This window comes from Dermochelys coriacea, chromosome 16, assembly GCF_009764565.3.
Source record: "Dermochelys coriacea isolate rDerCor1 chromosome 16, rDerCor1.pri.v4, whole genome shotgun sequence".
In the NCBI taxonomy this organism is placed as follows: domain Eukaryota; kingdom Metazoa; phylum Chordata; order Testudines; family Dermochelyidae; genus Dermochelys; species Dermochelys coriacea.
The window spans coordinates 14,563,305-14,579,146 of NC_050083.1; the positions used below are offsets into that span (position 1 = coordinate 14,563,305).

Genomic DNA, 15,842 nt, shown 5'->3' on the forward strand with positions numbered 1-15,842 from the left:
AGGCTGTGCCTCTCCAAACAGCCTGGCCCCCGCCCTCTCCCACTTCCCACCCCCTAACTGCCCCCCTCAGAACCCCAGACCCATCCAACCCCCCTGCTCCTTGTCTCCTGACTGCCCACTCCTGGGACCCCCCGCCCCTAACCGCCCCCCTGGACCCCACCCCCTATCCAACCCCTCCTGCTCCCTGTCCCCCAAGTGCCCCCCTGACCCCTATCCACACCCCTGCCCCCTGACAGGTCTCCCAGGACCCCACCCCCTATCAACCCCCCTGTTCCCTGTCCCCTGACTGCCCTGACCCCTATCCACACCCCTGCCCCCTGACAGGCCCCCCAGGACTCCCATGCCTATCCAAACCTCCCCTGCTCCTCGTCCCCTGACCACCCCCCCCGAACCTCGGACCCATCCAATCGCCCCCTGTCCCCTGACTGCCTTCCAGGACCCCCTGCCCCTTACCCAACTCCCCCACTCCTCACCCCCTTACCATGCTGCTCAGAGCAGCAGGAGCCGCAGCCCCGCCGGAGCCAGCCACGCTGCCCGCACTGCCTGGCAGGAACGGCGGGCCAGAGCGCTGGTGGTGTCGCTGCGGGGGAGGGGCCGGGGGCTAGCCTCCCTGGCTGGGAGCTCAGGGGCTGGGCAGGATGGTCCCGCAGGCTGGATGTGGCCCACGGGCCATATTGCCCACCTCTGCTTTAGCTGCTGCGTGGGGACTTGCTCGCCGGGAGACCTCTCCTCTCGTTCTTCCCACAGATCCGGACGAGTGTGCAGAGAGATCCCACGCCTGTCACTACAACCAGATCTGTGAGAACACCATCGGCGGGTACCGGTGCACGTGTCCCCGTGGTTACAGGACCCAGGGCACCAGCCGACCCTGCTTGGGTAACAAAGACCTGCCAGCCTTTGCCATGCAATGAGAAAAGCAGGGGAGGCAGCACTTCTGCTGGTTCGAGCAGGAGAGAGGGGGTGGACCTCAGGACTCCTGGGTTCAATTCCAGACTCCGATACTGACTTGCTCTGTGACGCTGGGCAAATCCGGAGACGGGTCTCGACCCCCCCCGCAGGCGGCTGCTGGAGTAACGCAGCTAGTTCTGTCTCTGCCCAGTCCCTTCACGCCGTCACCTGTAGAGGGAGCCGCCAGCTTTCCCGCTGCCCAGCGAGAGCGCCCCCTGGTGAGAGCAGGGGGGAAGGAGAGTCGCCGGGCATGGGTCTGGGGGAAGCTGCCAGTGAAGCTTCAAACCCTGCAGGAGGCGGGTGTTTGGGTGCAGGGGGTGGTGGGTGTGAATGCTTTGCGCTGGGCCTTGTCCCCTGCCCTTCGCCTCAGGATCATTCATTACCCCGTACAAGCCTTCTGTGGTGGTGGGAATCAAGAAGTGTTATCTTCACTTCATAGGTAGGGATACTAAGCTGTAGCTGGTGCAGTGACTTGTTCAGGGTCACGCAGCATGTTAGTGGCAGAGCCAGGAATAGAAACCCAGGCGTCCTGACTCCTAGTTCCCCCCACTCTAACCAGGAAACAACTCTGCTTCCCAGAGCCAGGGAACAGAGCCCAGGAATCCTGGGTTCCTATTTCCTGCTCTAGCCACTAGCCAGCACGGCTTCTGCCCCAGAAAGCTGGGCTTTTGTACTCACGCTGGCTTTTCTCTCTGTATCAGACATAAACGAATGCCAGCGAGTACCTCCACCATGTGCTTTCCAGTGCCGCAACCTCCAGGGCACTTACAGATGCCTGTGCCCACCTGGGAAGGCCTTACGTGGGGATGGCAAGTCTTGTGCTGGGCCGGAGAAGGCAGGAGGGAATGTGACGCGTGTCAGCAACAGAGGGACCCGTCTGCAGTGGCTCAGACCAAGTGGCCGATCGCCCGGGGGAGGCTATTACACCTGGTTCTCCTTCGGCCAGTCTGGTAACGCCCTGAGCCCCGGCAGCCAGGCCCAGTGCCCGTCAGGATTCACCAGGCGCAATGGACTTTGCATTGGTAAGGCCATGCGCTGCTGACCCTTGTCACTCCAGAGAGGGGGAGCCTTGGAGCGATGCAGCCGGAACAGGCCCAACTCCAGCTTAGCTGGGGGGCAACTGAAAGCTTGCGGCACCTGCTGGCTGCCTGGGGGGGCAGGGGTTGGGGCCATCAATCCAGTTCCTGATGAACAAGTGTCCGTGTTGGAAAAGCCACTGGTGCAAGCAGGCGCTCTGCATGCTGACATCAGCAGAGAGGTTGTGGGCTGACAGAAGGGTCATGCAGGATCTGGGTGCCCAGGCCCTAAAGGGAATAGCCCGTCTTATAACCCACTATCCTCGCTCCTACTTCCCCTCTTCCTCCCCACTGTGCCAGCCATTCTGTGGCTCTACCTGCTCCCCCATACAATTGGTCTCTCCGGGGCCGAAGCCTTTGGTCCCCCATGGGGCTGGAGTGGGGTTTTCCTGGGCCAGATCCCCCCCGGAAGGTGGATAAATGGGAGCGTTTGCCGGGGCCTTACGCCTTTGCAGGGTTGTTTCAGTGGCACCATGCACCACGGTGGCTGTGCATTGAAGGCATGGGGGCAGTGTCATGCTGCATGTGGGGTTGCCCCTCGGGGTGGGGGGGGGGTGGGACACAGAAGTGCATTGAAGTGTGCCAGACTTGGAATCTCTCCTCTTTTCCCCTCCCTTCTCTTTACACAGATCTTGACGAATGTCAGGTGCGGAACCTGTGCCAACACGAGTGCAGGAACACTGAGGGCAGCTACCAGTGCTTGTGTCCAGCTGGCTACCGGCTGCTGCCCAATGGGAAAACCTGCCGGGGTCAGTGCGTGCTGTTCAGGAGTCTGTTACATAGCGTGTGTCCGTCCATCCGTCCCTGCCACTTCGATACTGTAAGCCTTAATCTCCCTTTCTAAAGCCTGGATTTCACATCTGTCTCTGGCTGCGCCAGCAAAATCCCCACCCAGCTGCCAGGCTCCCCACAGTGCCTGCATTGGTGCTGCACTTTTCATCTCCCAAGCAAAGGGGCATCATTGTAGGGAAGTCAATGTAGCTATGCCAGGGCCGGATCTGGCCCATTAATTTCCTACACCTCACAAATGGAGCTCGCAGCTTAGTATCACTGCCACCAATCCATGGAGCAGGAAACAGAGGTGATGTGACTTGCCCAAGGGACACACTGCATGGCAGTGGCAGAGCCAGACTTAGAACTTGGGACCTCCTGGTGCCTATGCCTGGCCTCAGTCCACTAGCCCACAGTGCCATGGTCCTCCTGCCCCCTCTGCCAAGCCATTGCTTAGGAATTGCTGTGGTGCCCCTGTGTGGCTCTGTTGCTTCCTGGACCCGAGTGCAGTATGGTCATGCACAGTCTGCTTTGGGGGCATGTTAGTAACTGGGCAGGTGCCCTGGTCGGGTGCCTGCTGCCAGCAGACTCTGCAGCTCACCCAGCAGGTAAAATGGAGGAGCTTCATTGCAATGAGCTCATGGAGAAAGCTCTTCGCTCTCCAGGGCGCAGCTGCTCGCCTGAATGCACGGAGTGGTGTGATACAATGAGCAGGGTCCCCCAGCAGCAGAGCCTGGGCCCCGTTGAGCACCTGTCTGTCCCCATTCCCCCATCCTTTCTCCTCTGCAGACATAGATGAATGTGCAGAGGGGAGGATTCACTGCAACCCGAGCCAGGTGTGCTTTAACACGCGGGGAGGCTCCCAGTGCCTGGATATGCCCTGCCCCACAGGCTACAGGAGAGGCTCCAGCCCAAGGTAAGACGGGGAAGGGGCGGAGAAGTTCTTTTGCGGGGGGTACCCAAGCAGGGCAGCTATTCCTCTTCTCCTGGCATGACCAATCTGCCAATGCTCTTCTCAGCTCTGCTGCCAGGTTGTGGGGGTGGTCAGGTCCTGGGTGTAACAACAGTGGGCCTGGACTGGCACATGCCCATTTCAGTACATTAATGATATTTAGCACTTTGAAGAGGTAAAGTGCTGAGACTTGCCAAGTCTGACCCTCCCCCTGCCCTTTCCCTGGTGGGGGGAACTGAGGGCACAGACTGGCTCAGTGACTTGTCCAAGGCTGTCCTGGCTTAGAACCCAGGAGTCCTGGCTACTAGCCCGAGGCTCAGGTCGTGCTGCTGCTCCTCACCACTCTCACCCACGTCCTCTGCCTGTTCTCGTGCAGAGTGTGCTTCCGCCGCAGCCCTGGAGGCCCCTTCACCCTGCAGTACGAGTTTCTCACGCTGCCCTTTGGCATCCCGGCCGGCCACGACGTTGTCCAGCTCACTGCCTCTTCCCAGGGGAGCCTCCTGCAGAACCGCACTGTCTTCACTCTGCTGGAACAGGGCCCGGGCAGCCCCTTTGCCCTCCGGGATGAGAGAGGCCAGGGGGTCCTCTCCACACTGCGCCCACTCCACGCTGCCGGCATCTATCGGCTGAAGGTGCAGGCCCTGGCTCACAACGAGCAGCGGGCACGGAGCGTCTTCCTCATCCTCATTTCCGTCTCACCCTACCCCTACTAATGGCAGCCAGGGGGCGCTGGGAATGGGCAGAGGAAGGGGGAAGATGCTGATCCCACGCCCCAAGCCCCACCAGACATTGTCTCCTTCTCCTTCTGTTCCTGATTCCATCTCCCTTACGGGACATCAGCTCAGTCTGACATGAGCGTCTCCCTTTGTCCCGTGTGTCTCCCTGGGATCCCAAAGCCCCATTGCCTGCCATCAGCTCAGTGCCCTGCAAGAGATTCCCCATGATCCTGTAAAACTCCCCTCCCTCGGCTCCCAGCTAGGGTTGCCAACCCTCCTGGATTGTTCCGGAGTCTCCAGGAATTAAAGATTAATCTTTAATTTAAAGATTGTGTCATGTGATGAAACCTCCAGCAATATGCCCAGCCAAAATTTGACAACCCTACTCCCAGCCCTATGGCTCAATCCCTTGGTGAGTGAAATTGCCTTGACCCCGTGGGATGGTGCCAATGCAGTTTGGAGGCCTGCAAATGCTGACCTCTCGTCTGGACTTTGTACCCATCGCTTCACCTACTAGCTCAGCAGAGGAGCATGTACTTGAGGCACTGGTTCATCCAGTGTTCTGCAGTGCTGGAGGGGTGAGGGGTGTAAACATCAGGTGCTATTAGTCTCTTGCAACATGGTGCTGTCCTTGGGCCTGCTATCACATGTGGCTTTTAAGCAAACAGAGCTGCCAGCATGGTCCTGAGGGCAATCAGAGCTGAGATACTGAGAACCTGGGAGGGGAAACCGCCAAGCGGCTGTTAGTCTCCTTGGCTTTTGGCTCTCAGGTGGAATCACAAAGCCTGTGGCTCTCCTGAGATAGACACTGGAGACACCAGGCCATTACTGTTCTTTTCCATTTGTATTGGGGTAGCACCTAGAGACCCCATCATTGATCACAGCCCCATTGCTCAAGGGTGGGAGAGGAAATAGAGGCCCAGAGAGGTCACCAGCAGGTCAGTGCCCATATCAGGGACAGAACCGCAGGTCTCCTAAGTCCCCATGCAGTGCCCTGTCCACGCATTGAGTGCTCAGGTGCATACTGCTTGGGGAGCTGAGATGCACATTGCAGCTTTGCCAGTGGTGCAGAGATTTGCTAGCATTGCACAGGTCCTGTAGCCATCCCAAGGTCAAGCACACCCTGCGCAGTGCTGGGTGAGGCAGATGTTTAAAAAGCCACCGAGCTGATGTGGGAGGGCTAGGAAGGGAGTTCCAGGGCTGAGGGGTTTGTTGGTAACCACATATTAAAAGGTTAGTTCCCTCGTGGTCAGTCTTTGTTATAATCAGACTGGTTTCTCGGCATACTTATTTATTTCTGGTTTTGTACCAAATAAAGATGATTTTGTGAGTAAAACAATTGTGTTGTTTGAGGGCATCATCCTTCTGCACTGCATGACGGCGCTTCAGATTTCGGACTGGAGCTTGGGGCCTGACTCTGCTCTCAGTCCCAGCAGCCAACTGTTGCTGAACTCAGTGGGGCAGGATCTGACCCATTTTCTCATTCGTATCCTCCATTCCAGGCATCCCCATTGGCTTTGGAGATTACGATGGTAATAACACCACCTAGTCCCTCTACAGTGCTTTTCATCTGTAGATCTCAAAGCGCTTTACAATGGAGGGCAATGTCATCTGTCTCCATTTTATAGATGGGAAAACTGAGGCACAGGGAGGTGAGTGATTTGCAGTGCTTAATTTGTAATGATAGCGGTGCCGGGGCTCAAGCAATTTTTTTTTTATGTTCATAACTGATGCAGCAGGCCTAGAGGTGCTGGGGCTATGAACTGCCAAGCCTAGAGACGCCAAGGCTCAGCCCTGGCATGAATTAAGCCCTGATGACTTGCCCAAAGTTTTCACCTGTGGCAGTGACAGGGCACCAGTCATCACGTACCTCACAGCTTGATCCTGTACCACTGAAACCAATGAGAGCTGTGTCAGTGACCATGGTAGATGCAGGATCAGGCCCTAGGTGCAGTTATGACCTCGGGGTGGGAATAAGCTGCAGGAACAGATGGGATCTGGAGATACAAAGATCCTCTCTCTGTTCAGTGATCTTTATCTCTGTTTCTGGGGAGGGCCCCCACGTCAGGTCAGAGGGCGCAGGGCTGTCTGCTCACAGTGCTGGTGGCACTGACTTCTGCAGTAGCTGTGTGCTCAGCACCAGTGAGGGGGTGCTGGGTCCTGTGTAGAGGTGACCTGCAATGGTTATTCGAAATAACCGGGTTTGTGTGATGGAGAAAGGAGGTGGAAAGAGTATCCTCCCCACTTCTTGTTTGTTACCTTAGCAATATCAGGAGCATCTCGTCTGTCCCCCCCCTTTCGGGCCCCCCACACACACACACAGTTCAGCAGAAGGAGCTCCTGCTCTGGGGACCTTTTAGGATCATCAAGGGGTCAAGTTGGGACCATCTGGTACTGCTTTGAGCAGCAGGTTGGACTAGATGACCTCCTGAGGTCCCTTCCAACCCTGATATTCTATGATTGATCTGAATGAGGGAGCTCCCCATAAAGAGAAGGTGTTTGGACATCTCATACCTACCCAGAGAGCGCGCTCATTGTGGGCCTGATCCCCACTCATTTGAGTCAATGGAAAGATGCCCGTTGGCTGCGGCAGTATCGGCTCAGACTCCATAAGAGACAGGATGCTTAATGACTAGTCTGGAAATTGCACACAGGATGATAGAGCATGGAGGTGGGCTGGGCCGAGCCCTGGGGTGAAGGTGCTGCAGCGAAAGACCAAGCCTTGCAAAGGCTCTGCTGGAGCTGGTAGTGTGCAGAGCTGCCCTGCAAATGCAAAGGCCCTTTGCCTGCTTTGTACCTGGTGCTTTGCGTTGACCTACCTGGTGCTCAGTCTGCTTAGGTCAGGCCCCCTTTTAGAGGGTGACCTGAGCTCCGATACCCTGAACCTGACCCCAGAGGGTGGCATTGTTTTCAGACCTGACCCAGACCTGCGTCAGCAGCACCACTCCCACTGCCTCGTCCTTGGGGCTTTGTCTGAGGAGCGCTGCCAGTTCCCTGTGCCCGCAAACAGTCTCTGTCTGCCTCGTGCCTGCAGGGGCTCAGCGCAGTGTGGCAGCTGCGTGCCCAGCTCCTGCCAGCTGCACTGTGTGGGCTGCAGAGGGAGAGGTCGCAGTGCAGCTGCAGGAGCTGGGCGCCAGCCGTCCCCCGGGGCCCTGGGCAGGAGGTGATCTGGGACGACCCAAGTCCTAGAGGGTTGCTCAGGTTGATTTCAGCCCCCACCCAAAGCTGACACTTGGGATCAGTTCCCAGCAGGTTCGGGGGCTTGCAAGGCTCTACTCAGTTGTGCTGCTGGCCCTGGCCTGGGCTTTGCGATATGCTGAGACTCGCACAGTGCTGGCTCCCAGTTCCCCAACGCCCCTGCTAAGCGGGGAGGAGGCCGTGTTCTTTGAAGTCAAGCGACCCAGTCATGAGAGGACTGTTTGGATTTCAAAACGCCCCCTCGTGATGTGTCCCCGGCCCTGTGCAGCTGTCGGCTTGGTGGGAGCTGGGAAGTTGGGAGCTTACATGGGACAGGCTTGATCCTGCGTCAGCTGGAGCTAAGTGAATGAAACCAGTCGCGCCTCCCTCTTTCCCAATCACCTGACCCACCTACACCCCCGCCCCGCAAAACCACGACCAAGACCCCCGTGTGATGCATTGTGCCTGATAACCTCATCTGACCCCATAATCTCCCAGCCCTCAAGGGCAGAGATCAATGTGACTGCAATCATTTGTAGCATGGGGAGGGTTTCTCTCATTCACCACTCCCTCTTTTAAACCTTGCTGGTGGTGTGTTGCTGGAACAACAGAGGCTGCCATGTTCCAGAGGTGGCTGCATTCAGCTGTGGGGAAAGCCCCTCTTTCACGGGGAACCCAAGCTTTGCAATGTGCTGGGAACATGGGTGTCACATACCTAATTTTGCCTAAAATAGAACAGGGTGAAGTTGCTCTCCTCTCCAAACAAAGGGATAATCTGCAGAGCCTGCTGGTCCCAGCATGCACTGTACCATCTTGGGTCTAAGGGATTGGCCAAATGGATCAAACAGATGTTCCTAGGGGTGATTGAAGGCTAAATTCTTAACCTGGGAATTTCCTGCTTTATTTTCAAAAGGGAACTGGGCATTTCCCTCAACCCCCCCATGGCAGCATGAGTCCTGGACCTGGTGTTACCTAGAGGATTGTACACTGGACTGGGACTCAGGAGAGTTGGGTTCTCCCACTTGTGCCACTGGATTGCTGCGTGACTGTGGACAAGTCACTGTACCTCATTTTCTCCATCTGTTAAATGGGGATAATGTGCTTTGCAGTGTGCTTTGAGATCTACTGGTGATAAGAGTGGTGGTATTATTAGTATTGATACAGAAGAGGCCTTGTTTCCTGATGCATCTGATGCACCAGGTTGTGGTTAAGTGGAAAACTAAGAGCATGGGAAATTAACTGCACTGTGGGGCTCATCAGTCAGGCATCAAGATGCCATCTCCCTAAAGACTTCCCAATTGTATTAGCTGGTTGTCCTGGAAGACAGCTGAAGACGTAGTCTGCAAGGCCCTTTGCTGGCAGAGAGCGGCAGGAAGCTGGACTTGTCCCTAGGGACATTCCTGTCAATATTTCATGCAGCAAAGGGACATTGCTTTTACTCCATGGACATTTGATTTAGTTCCTTGTTTGATTTGAAAGATACTACAGTGCAGTCAGTGCCGGTGAAAGGTGCCTGATTGACATCCCTGGAGGCTGGAGTTGTCTGGGGAAGAGGGACATCATAGCCGGGGCACAGCAAACTTTCCGTGTGTGGCTTCATGTTCTTGTCTGGCCACTGACCTGGAAGACGTCACCTATAAGGTGAGAACTTAGAGCTCAATTTCAGAGGCCCGTTCAGTCCCTTGGCCTCTCTGCTTAGCTAGGGGCAGGGGCCAAAGCCACAACCAAAGTACCCCAAGAGTGCTACCCCGTCACTGCAACTACCTGGGCCTCAACTCACTACTGTGGTTGCAGCCCATGCCATGATGTTGGGCAGCACAGACTGCCAGGCAGGAACCATTGGTCTCCAGCACTCAGCATCGCTGCACCTACCCCCCAATCCCCTCCCCACCTAAGTGCAGACAAGGGCAAACCAGGGTTTCCACGCTGGAGCCTGTCAGGGTTTACCCCAACGGGAAGGTATTTCCTTGTTGTCATCAGCAATGTCCTGTGTCATTGCAAAATAGCCCGGTGCTGCTGCCTTCTCATGGAGAAGTCCCTAGCCTGCAGGCCCTTAAAACAGCATCCCAGCAATTGTGCTGTGCTGGCTGACAATGACCAACTGTAACTGCAGTTCACCAGGGCTAATGGGAGCGGGCGGAGGGCTGCCACATTCCTTGCGCAGAGAACGAGAAGGGCTGGGTTGTCAGTTGCATTTATCTTCATGAGGATTCTGTAATGAGGAAAGCAGTTGCTAGTGACACTTCGTACACAGGGGGCATAAACAACCCGGTGGGCTATCTGCTATTTAATAATTGGTGAGTTATGTTCTCTGTCAAAGGATGCCTCTGAGGCGCAGACAGGTGCATATTCAGCTAGGAGAAAGGGGAAGAATCTGTGGGCTTGGACAGCCAAGGAAGAGAGGGTTTGTGGTTGATAATAAAACCTACCACTTTTCCTCCATAGATCTGAGTGTCTTAAGGATGGTATTCCCATTTTATAGATATTTAAATAATACGTAAATAGCTCATGTGATGCATAGCTATCAAAGTGCTTTACAGAGATATTCTCATTTTACCGGGGGGGGGGGAACTGAGGCATAGAGAGATTGTGACTTGCCCAAAGCAGAGGAGTGGGACTCAGAAAATCTGGTCTTTATTCCCAAGTCTGCCACAGATTCACTGTGCAACCGTGGACAAGTCACCGAAGGCTAAAATTTTCAAAAGTAGACACTAATATTGAGGGTCTCTGTTCTGACCAACTTAAGACATCTAAGGCCTGATTTTCATAGGTGCTGAGCACCAACAACTCAGGGGTTAAATTGGCCTGACTCCTGGTACCTTTTCCTGGTGACTGTATCTTGTGGTCCAGAATCTAAGCTTTCTGCAGTGTTTTGTGGCCATGAAGCATACCTCCAAACTGCAAATTGGGTGTAAATACTTGCAGTGATATCTGCAGAGAAAGCCTAAAATTGCAAGGCTGACTTTTGAAACAGCACCTATTGATTTCACTTGATGTGTTAACTCCAAAGACTAATGATGGCAAATTACAGGTCCATGTTGTTAACTATTACACTGGTGATCTCAATATGCACAAAAGAGGAGGGATGAGCAGACACCACAGTGATGGGCAAGGTATAAAAATCTTGCCTGGTTGTACTATGAGGAGCTGCACAATCTACAATCTCATTTTAGATGTGGGTGGAGCCTGGATCGTGAGCAGAGGTTGGGGGAGCACCTGTTTGTTTTTTCCAGATTGACACCGGTCCGCCACTCCAGTGGGGGCTGGTAGTGCCTAGCATCGCAGGAAGTCAAGCCCTATCTAATGTTGGCCATCCAAAATGAATGGCCTCTACAAAATTTAGGCCTTAAACTTTCTGTCAGGCTAATAATGCTTGTCCCCTTTGAAAATCCATGTGAAACGACAATTCATGAATCTCTGAGAATCTCAGTAGGAAACTGCTATATGAGTAGGGATTGTTATTATTTTCCATGTCAATTAGCAATGCATTTGGGTTAAAAATGATTGTGCCAGTCTATGGAGAATAGCGAGGGCACATACACTTAGTGATATACACACACACAACGATACACACACACATACAATTCTGTTCGCCAGAGAGCTTGCCTTGGGGTGTATGTCAAAATCTCTATTTTTCTTTATCTGAGGTGGATGTTCTGTAAGTCTTTTCCTATTGCTATAGCCGCAGCTGGTCATTATTTACATTATGCCCTCAATCAGGAAGCGGGGCCCTGTTGTGCTATCCCCGGACATAAGGTAGGTGCTGCCCACAAGAGCCAGCCATCACCAGATGAGAGACAAGGCAAGCGGAGGAGCACAAGGTACCAGTGATGATTTTGTTTAGTGGAATAAGCAGCGGTCACCCCAGGCAGAAGAGTCCCCAAGTAGACCCAGTAATAATAGTCCATGACAAACGGATCCCAGAGCAAACAGATCAGCATTCAAGCAAAGGCAGCCAAGGAGTTAGTCTTTAGTAGAAAGAAAAGGAGGACTTGTGGCACCTTAGAGACTAACCAATTTATTTGAGCATAAGCTACAGCTCACTTCATCGGATGCATTCAGTGGAAAATACAGTGGGGAGATTTATATACATAGAGAACATGAGACAAGGGGTGTTACCATTTCCACCGAATGCATCCGATGAAGTGAGCTGTAGCTTATGCTCAAATAAATGCCTTAGTCTCTAAGGTGCCACAAGTCCTCCTTCTCTTTTTGCGAATACAGACTAACACGGCTGCTACTCTGAACCCCGTCTGTGGTAGGAGTTTGTCACCTTCGCTATTTTAACAACTGAGGCCGGGCAGCCTGCTGCTGCCCATGTGCTGAGCGGTCTTCCCCCTGCGTCCCTGCCCGGCGGCTGGAGCGCTGACCCGGCCAGGCGGGAGCAGGGCCGGGCCGCGGGCACCGACTCCGTGCTGCCCTTCTCCCGTCCCGGGCGGCTGAGCTTCCGAAAGGAGGGGGACGGGTTGGCCCCTTTCTCCGAGGACGAGCCGGAGCGCAGGGCGCAGGGCGCAGGGCGCCTGGCTTTACGCGCGGGGCCTTTGTGCCGCTGGGGCTGGGGGGCTCCTGCCAGAGGGGCTCGGGGTCCGCTTCGTGCCTGGGGTCTGCCGCCAGCGGGACACACCAGCGCAGCCGGCGGCGCGGGGGGCCGGTGGATCCGGGGGCCCCGGAGCTTTCAGCGCAGGCCGGGTCCCGGTGCCTCCCCGCGGGGCGCTGGCGGGCTGCGGGCGCCCCCGGCCCCGGCCCCGGCCCAGCTACGGGAAGGGGAGTCGCTCCCCGCGGGTGCCGCCCACAGCAGGGAGACGCCCCCTCCGGGCCTCGCCTCCCGCCCCCTCCCGCCGCCGCCGCGCTTCATAACAGGGGGCCCCCGGCGGCGCTTCTGCCCGGTGCCCCCATCGCCTGCCCGCGTCCGGAGCTCGGAGCGGAGCCGAGCCGGCGGCGTCTGTCGGGGTAATTCGGGGACGGGATCAGCGGAGGGAAGCTGGGGGGGTGGAGATCCGTGGGGGGAGGGAGGCTAGAGGGATCAGGGGTGGAGATCTGTGGGGACCAGTGGGGGGGAGGCTAGAGGGATCAGCGGAGGGACCGCTGGAGGGTGGAGATCCATGGGGACCAGTGCGGGGAGGTTGGGGGGAGTGGGGACCAGTGTGGGAAGGGAGGCTAGAGGGATCACTGGAAGGATGCTGGGGGTGGAGATCCGTGGGGAGGAGGCTGGCGGGAGCTGGGGACCAGTGGGGGGTGGCTGGGGGGGAGTGAGGGTCAGTGGGGACCAGTGGGAAGAGGCAGGGGGAGGGAGGGTGAAGATCCAGGGGGACCAGTGAGGGGGAGGATCAGTAGTGGGAGGGAGGCTAGAGGGATTGGGGTGGAGATCCATGGGGACCAGTGGGGGGAGGCAGGCAGGGAGGGTCAGTGGCGGGAGGGAGGCTAGAGGGATCAGCGGAGGGATGCTGCTGGGTGGAGATCCGTGGGGACCAGTCGCGGGAGGCTGGCGGGAGCTGGGGACCGCTGGGGGGAGGTGCCATGGTGTTGAAGCAATGGGGCGGGGGTGGGTTCTGGAGAAGGGGGCCCCCTTGCTCATCAGGCAGCAACACCCTGCTCCCTCCATCCCCGGCGCTGACTCCTCAGCACAGCCCTCCCCCCCCCCGCTGCTGCTCTGTCCATTTCCTCCCCACTGACCTGGGACAACATTTCAGAGGAGCGAAAACTGCCTAGAAATGAGACTGAAGTGGGGAGAGGAGGGAGGTCTGGCAGAGCGCTTCAGCTGGCTGAGGCAGGGCAGGGAATGCACATGCCCCAGGCCTCTGCAGAAAGGGCCCTAACAACCCCAGCTTCCGTCACCGCCCCAGTCAATGGCTTGTGGCCCTGGAAGAGCTCTGATCCCAGCCCCAGCAATAGTGACGCTTGTTCTGTTTTGCTGCAGCACCTAGGAGTTCCAGTCGTGAGTCAGGTCCCCATTGTGCTAGGCGCTGTACTCCCATAAGCTGCCTTGTCTTCACTAGGAAACCAGGTGTGTGTGTGTGTGGGGGGGCTTTCTTTTTAAAATCCTAGGGTGCAATTGTGGCCCTGGACTTCAATGGCGTCAGGATTTTCCACCCCTAGTGGAGATGATGGGATAGTTGTAGGGTTAGCATGTGATCATTGGTCCAGGTAAACCCTAGGGACTAGCTAGTGGGTTAAAATACAAACCTTATTCCTGGTATAGATGTGGTCTTAAACTGTAAGTTCTCTGGGGGCAGGGGCTGCCTCTTTGTTCTGTGTTTGTACAGCATCTGGCACAATGGAGTCCTGTGACGGGTGCATAGAGTGCTGCCACAACACATCTAATAACACTAGGAAAGGATGGTTCATTCTCATAGGGAATTTCCACCACCCACCCCATCCCGCCTCTCCCCTCCCTCCTTACTCTCCGTGCCAAGAGCAGTTAGCCTGGCATAGTGCAGGGCAGGCAGGTGTGTCTGGAAGGCAAACTCACACCTGTCTTTGCCCAGGGCTAGTTGTTGAAATCAATAGCTGTTTGACCTCACCCGACACCTTCCGTGAAATGCAGGAAATTCCTCTCCCTTCCTGGCCAGGCTCGGCCTTTCTTGGCATGATCCCCAGGAGCAAGAAGCTTTGAGTCACTGCACCCTGGAAGGAAACTGTGGTGATCCAGACTGTGTAGAGAACAACCCTGCTCCAAATCTCCCCAACACCCTGCATTTCCCTCACCCTTCGTTAAGGAGGACAGGTGCTTGGAAATCATCCCTGTGTTTCTCGCAGTGACTATGCAGCCTATTAGTATGAACACCAAGGTGGGACCCAGAACTCCTGGGTTCTCATCCCAACTCTTAATACATGCGGCCTCTCTCTGGTTTGTCTTTGCAAGTCCCTGCAGGCCAGGTTTTCAAAAACTCACGGCTTGGTTATTAAGAGCCTAGCACCCACAGTCATTCTGACCTTCATTTCTCTGGCTCGGTCTCCCCATCCATTGGGGATAATAGTATCTACCTGTGACGTTCCCCTTTGGTGTTGTCTGGACCAGTGATCTGCTAGGCCACTCCAATCCTTGACTCTGGGAGCCAGCCTGACCCTGCTCTGCTGTGAGAACCCCCACTCTGGGCTGTTCTCGCACAGCCTCTGGCATGTAAGATGCTCCCAGAATGATAGTAGCCAACATCTCTGGTCCCAGAAACAACCCTCGGAACCTCCGTCTTGCCGTGTCCAGTTATGCCCATTGAACCCTGCAAGCTTATATAAGTTTGTCAATTAAACAAAGAAATTGTTATGTACCAGGCTTGTTATACCAAGGGGAGTTTCTGACACACTGCAAATCAAATGCACTGCTTCAGGTAGAATAAACAAACAGATTTATTAACTATAAAGGAAGATTTAAGTGATTATAAGTCAAAGCAGAACAAGTCAGATTTGGTCAAATGAAATAAAAGCAAAATGCATTCTAAGCTGATCTTAACACTTTCACTGTCCTTACAAACTTCGATGCTTTTCACCACAGCTGGCTCTTCAGCCAGGCTCTCCCCTTTGATCAGTGGTTCAGTGGTGTCTGTAAATGTAGGTGGAAGAGAGAGAGCATGGCAACATGTCTCTCCCTTTTATCATGTCCTTTCTTTCCTCTTGGCTTTGCCCCCCTGCCTCTTCAGAGTCAGGTGAGCTTACCTCATTGCAGTCCCAAACTGCCCAAAGGAAGGGGGTGACTCCCTCGAGCATTTAACAGATTCTTTTGTTGCTGCCCTAGCCAGTGTCCATTGTTCCTGTGAGGCTGGGCTGGGTTTGTCCCATCCATGCCCTGACGAGGTGTGAACTGCCTCTCTGCTCTTGGAGAGTTTTTGCATGGGCTTGCTTTAAGCCATGAGGATACATTTTCAGCCTCATAACTATATACATGGAATTATAACCTATAACCTTAGTATAACATGACTGTAACAATTACTATAACATCAGTGTAACAACCCTGCTCAGTGCATCGTAAGCCTTCTGAAGACACCCAGCATGACAATCTTTGCATTGGATACCACAGAATCATTTTATAAAGGTGAACATGGGGGATCTGGGGTGTCCCCTCAAGGTACAGAGCATCACACTACCTCGCAGGGTTAGTTGTGAATTTATTCTGATGTGTAAATGCCGGAGGTAATGCAAAGAACTAAGCACTGTTATTACTAAGGGGCTTGCACCTGTTTATTCTGACACTGAGATCATTGTCTGGGA

The 15,842-nt window shown here is 55.1% G+C and overlaps 2 protein-coding genes across 3 annotated transcripts in view; both read left to right on the forward strand.

Annotated features, from left to right (window-relative positions):
- The window catches only part of HMCN2 (hemicentin 2), a 110,741-nt gene extending 105,131 nt beyond the window's left edge, over positions 1-5,610 (forward strand). The window contains exons 93-97 of the mRNA XM_043498830.1: positions 748-876; positions 1,650-1,970; positions 2,654-2,773; positions 3,585-3,711; positions 4,124-5,610. Coding sequence (XP_043354765.1) covers positions 748-876; positions 1,650-1,970; positions 2,654-2,773; positions 3,585-3,711; positions 4,124-4,460 — 1,034 coding nt within the window. The 3' untranslated portion in view covers positions 4,461-5,610. The remainder of the gene's footprint in view (positions 1-747; positions 877-1,649; positions 1,971-2,653; positions 2,774-3,584; positions 3,712-4,123) is intronic.
- Positions 5,611-12,458: 6,848 nt separating this feature from the next.
- ASS1 (argininosuccinate synthase 1) overlaps positions 12,459-15,842 on the forward strand; it is a 78,747-nt gene continuing 75,363 nt past the window's right edge. The window contains exons 1-2 of one of the 2 annotated variants that reach the window (XM_038374643.2): positions 12,478-12,590; positions 13,558-13,644. The gene's annotated coding sequence lies outside the window, so the exon portion shown is untranslated. Of the gene's footprint in view, positions 12,591-13,557; positions 13,645-15,842 lie in introns of both variants that reach the window. The other variant, XM_038374642.2, reaches the window with a different exon arrangement.